General features: G+C 39.0%; 2 protein-coding genes across 2 annotated transcripts in view; both read right to left on the bottom strand.

The window, feature by feature from the left end:
- usp13 (ubiquitin specific peptidase 13) overlaps positions 1 to 1,603 on the bottom strand; it is a gene marked incomplete in the record, with an annotated part of 38,656 nt that extends 37,053 nt beyond the window's left edge. The window contains 1 exon segment of the mRNA XM_014000304.1: positions 1,148 to 1,603. Within this exon segment, the coding sequence (XP_013855758.1) occupies positions 1,148 to 1,258 (111 nt within the window).
- A 1,011-nt stretch (positions 1,604 to 2,614) lies between these two features.
- ndufb5 (NADH:ubiquinone oxidoreductase subunit B5) overlaps positions 2,615 to 4,362 on the bottom strand; it is a gene marked incomplete at its 5' end in the record, with an annotated part of 3,590 nt that continues 1,842 nt past the window's right edge. The window contains 2 exon segments of the mRNA XM_014000293.1: positions 2,615 to 2,906; positions 3,056 to 3,162. Of these exon segments, the coding sequence (XP_013855747.1) occupies positions 2,786 to 2,906; positions 3,056 to 3,162 (228 nt within the window).

Raw genomic sequence — 4,362 nt, 5'->3', positions numbered from 1 at the left:
ATTTGGGGTCACAAGTTTTTGCCATGGATATTTTATGGGTCAGAAGATAAAAAGTTTGGGAACCACTGCTCTAGGGTATTAATCATCAAATAAGTCGTTATTGGCTAAATACTACAATTAATCATGATTAATTTTTTTGCCAATATTGCCCAACCCTAGTGTCCAGTAGTAGTTTAAAATCACAGCCTGGTTTGCTGAATACAAACAAGATAGCATCGTTTTATTATTTTAATCTTTTAACTTTCAACACAACCTGTGGTTCACTTTGATGCTTCAAGCAGAATAACTTGGACCACTTTATTTTTTTTTAAAGGAGAAAAATGAAACTAATTTATGCACCTGTTCACACGTGGACTCTCAAAACCAAAACAACAGGAAAACACCTCTTAATAACCCAACCTTAAACCAGCCATCAGTSCAAGCTTTATAAACCCCAGTGTTAAACCTTAAAGTGTCCAAGAGTGACATATGAGCCTCAACAGAGCGAGGATAAAAATAAACCAGTCCTCAGGCCAACATGATGAACTCCAGACAGCTGAGTCACCTTTTTAAAAAATCACTTTCAGTCAAGAGACATGGAGGTAAAGAAAATTGAAAATCAGAACTTGACAAGCACGATAAACTGGAGATATTTAAATTTTGAAGATTACCACCTATTACAGACAGCTATTTTTTTTATTCTTTAAAAAAAAGAAAAGAAAAAAGGCAAGTTAAAAAAAATAGGGACATGTTGACTTTTAAACGTAGTGGACTAATTCACATAAAGAAGGCACAAATATAACAAGTCCTAATGTTTTTGATCATATAAGTGTGTTGAAATGAGCTCCCCTGCTGGTTTCAAGCAGTGACGTAGTAACGCTGAGGTGTAGCTGCAGGTCTCGAGCTCAGCTCCACCAGGTGTTTGTTTATTGGCCTGCTGGGATGGACTGTAGCCTGAACACAAAGAAACCCCCTATTTATCTCCTTAGAGACGATTTCTGTCCACGAGAATGGTGGCTGACACAAACACGGAGACAAATAGAAAAGCGTGTGTTGTTCGAACCGTCACCCCGCCTGAGACGTGCATTCCCTCCCCGAGCGAGCCCTCTCGTGCCTCGGTGCGCGAGCGTGGAGTGAAGCGGTGTGGTGGGGTGGGGGAGCCACTTACCGGAGAGTCGAAGGAGAAGGCGCACTCGCTCTTGAAAACCCTGTCTCCTGTTTTCGGGACTCTGATGGTGGGCATGTAAGGGACCAGCAGCTCTCCCAGGTCTGCAGCCATCTTCGCATTCCTGCTTCTCCCAGCAGAGTGCCGCCGCGGAGCCTCCGGAGCAGCGCTGTCAGAGGAGAGGATGCTATTTTTAAAGCCGCTACATTCCTCCGGGCCAGGGGCGGTGTGCCGCTGAAAACCGTCCGAAATGACAGACAGGGAGGCGGGAAAAGGGGGGCGCAGGCGTTAAGAAGGCAGCAGAGGTCTTTTGTTGTTGATTTTTTTTTCTTCTTACTGAAAAACGTGGACCTGCGCAGAAATKTCACTGCTGCTGTTGGCTGTGCTGTACTGACAGGGCCACTCCCATCTCTGATGATTCATAAATATACACCCTGACTCTTTATACTACAGCATGCTCTTCCTCTACTGCAGTCATCCAGAAGGGAAAAATAAAGATATCTTTAAGTCATTTCTCAGTGTTTAAAAATAGGGAAACTGTGTGTGTTTCAGTGTAGCAAAAACATAAATATTGACACAGCTTTAGGCCAGTTTTGCATCATTTCCTGAATCYGAATTCCAACACCACATCTGAGCAACCTGCCACAAAACAGACCCCCCTAAACAAGCCCCTCGTGTTTAAATACACATGTTTGGTTCAAAAAATACTTTGTTCAAATTGTATTCACTTTCTAAGTGTTCAGCGCAGAGTTTAAAAAAGCTGGAGCTCGACTAAATGAGCACAACCACAAGAAAATGTTGAATTGTTCAGTTTTAAAGTGGTATTTTAGAAAAGACTGATCTTTATGTGTTTTAAGAGTAGTGTTAGGTTATAGCAAAAGAGAGATCAAATTGTTTATACTTGCTTTGTGATTTATTGTAGCTGAAGTTTCAAAACAAACTAAAAAAATGGATCTTGATAGATTTGTTAGAAAGATGAGAAAAAAGCATTTTTGTCTTTGTCTGAAGTTAAACCGTTAAAATTTTTTAAAAAGGGTCAGACAAAAGATTTTTTCTTCTTTCTGATGGTTATTTATGATTTGGACTTGTTTATAGAATTTTTGTTTTTAAATTAAATTAATAAGAGATTTAAACAAAAAAATCATCAGGGGTGCTACTCAATTGAAAAACAGCGCATTTAGTTAAAAGGGAATTTATAAGCACCTAAAATAATTTGAAATTCTTACATTCTGTTGAAAAATATTGTGTTGAATATTAATTTGAAGACTTATAAAGCCTAAAGATATCGTAAATGAAGTGACATTAATAACGTTTCTATAAAAACACAGTGGCAATAGCAAGTGATATTTAACTCAAATTTACCGTTTCATCAAATAAAGGTTAATTGCTCCTACCAGAGGCAATTTTTATTGCCCTCAATAGCATAGCTTCTAGGATTATTCACTAACAAACTCCACCATGACAAGACAGTTCAAAGGAGGAAAACTTTATTCAATTAGACTGTTGCAGAACTGACACTAATCACACTTTTATGTTTTCTGAATCTAGTAAAGACACTTAGATACTAAATATCAGTACATAGATACTTTATTTAGGAACGAAGGGAAAAATGTCCAAACAGTAAGATTGATGACAACTTTATTAACTGTCAGGTACGTGCATGGGGCCTGGTTCGATGAGCTCCTTGTCGAGGGTTGGGATCTGGAACCAGGGGCCGTCTCCATATTTTCTCATGTTTCGACGGACCTCCCTCTCTTCCAGTCTGTCGGAGACAAGCAGGAAGTGATGATAAAACAAAGGGTCGAATCAAAACCAAGTTGCAAAGCCAGGGATGAAAAAAGAAAGTGATAAAATATTGGGAAGCATGTTGTTTTCCCCACCCGTTCACTGACATTGTGGATATATACATACCTCATGTCTGCCTTTTCCTTTTTAATCTGCACTGCAGCCATAGTGATTTCATAATGCTTCACTGGGGAATCGTACAGGTATCGAGTAATCCACCTGGTGATCGGGTGCTGCAAAATAAAAAAGATCAAATAAATGTTGAAACACTTGATTCAAACAAATTGTAAGTTGATTGTAACGTTTAGGGTTTTTTATGAAAGATTAACTATTACTAAAGTTGTAGAATACCAGTTATACATGTGAATACAAATAATATTGGTATTTGTTAAGGCTGGGTGATAAAACAATAATGAAATATAACGTGATAGACACATGATCAATAACAATGGAAAATAAGTTTGATAGAATGTTGCTAATTTCACTGAACTCTGATCCAGAACCGCAAGGCATTCTGGGGGATGTAGGCAGAGAAAAGGCTTTAGCTGCTTGACCTCTCACAGCCCAGCTAAGCAAGGCTGGTAGYATCAACTAACTCACTCTTTGGTGAGCTACCAACAACCTGTTGAGCAACATGCGCTGCAGGCAGCAGTTCCATGTTGCGCCACCGTGCCTCATAACTACTTAAAAATAAAAATAAAAAGAACAACGTGGAGCAAAAAGAGAAAATGAGCAACAACTCAAGAAGAAATTGTGGATAAAAAGAGGAAAAGTCACATCACCAATTTGGCAGAATTAACCAGCCTTTTTCTCCTTGTCAGCACTGCCAAATGTTCAATTATCATATTTGTACAAGAATTTTGTCCTCTGTACGATGAATAATTCCAAAAATACTATAATGATACTATAACGTACGATAATTGCTTCAGTGCATGTCTGAAAGAACTTGAGACACATCTGTCTGACATGAGAGGTAGCGGGTTGCAGAACACAGCGTTGGCAATTTAGCAACAACTGTGTTGCTATTATTTGCGAGTTTTCAGACCCCTCTAGTGACTGTTGTTCAGAAAATTGACTAGCAAATATCCAGCAACTCTTTTTCTGGTGTTGTTGAGACTCTGATGTAAACACTGCTTTCCAATGAGCAGCGGGCGATATTGTGTGCTCTTCCCCGGTCCCAAAGTGCTGACAGGCGGCTCGGTCATGACGCAGCGTCCCTCCCAGCTCATCCCATCCAGACCCTATGAACTGTGTTTATGGCTGTTTGGTTTTCTTCTTAGAGTTCATGATTTCCATTTAAATTAACCTATTTTATTGTTGTCAATTTTATTGTCATTTTATACGTACTTATTTTGTGTGCAGATGTTCAATTCCCCTAGCTCGCTGTTGTTTTGTACTTTGTTCTTGTTTACAGTTTTGTTTTTTTAAAAAAA

The sequence above is a fragment of the Austrofundulus limnaeus genome, unplaced genomic scaffold (assembly GCF_001266775.1).
Source record: "Austrofundulus limnaeus strain Quisiro unplaced genomic scaffold, Austrofundulus_limnaeus-1.0 Scaffold8, whole genome shotgun sequence".
Lineage (NCBI taxonomy): Eukaryota > Metazoa > Chordata > Actinopteri > Cyprinodontiformes > Rivulidae > Austrofundulus > Austrofundulus limnaeus.
This window is presented reverse-complemented; position numbering and strand designations above follow the sequence as displayed.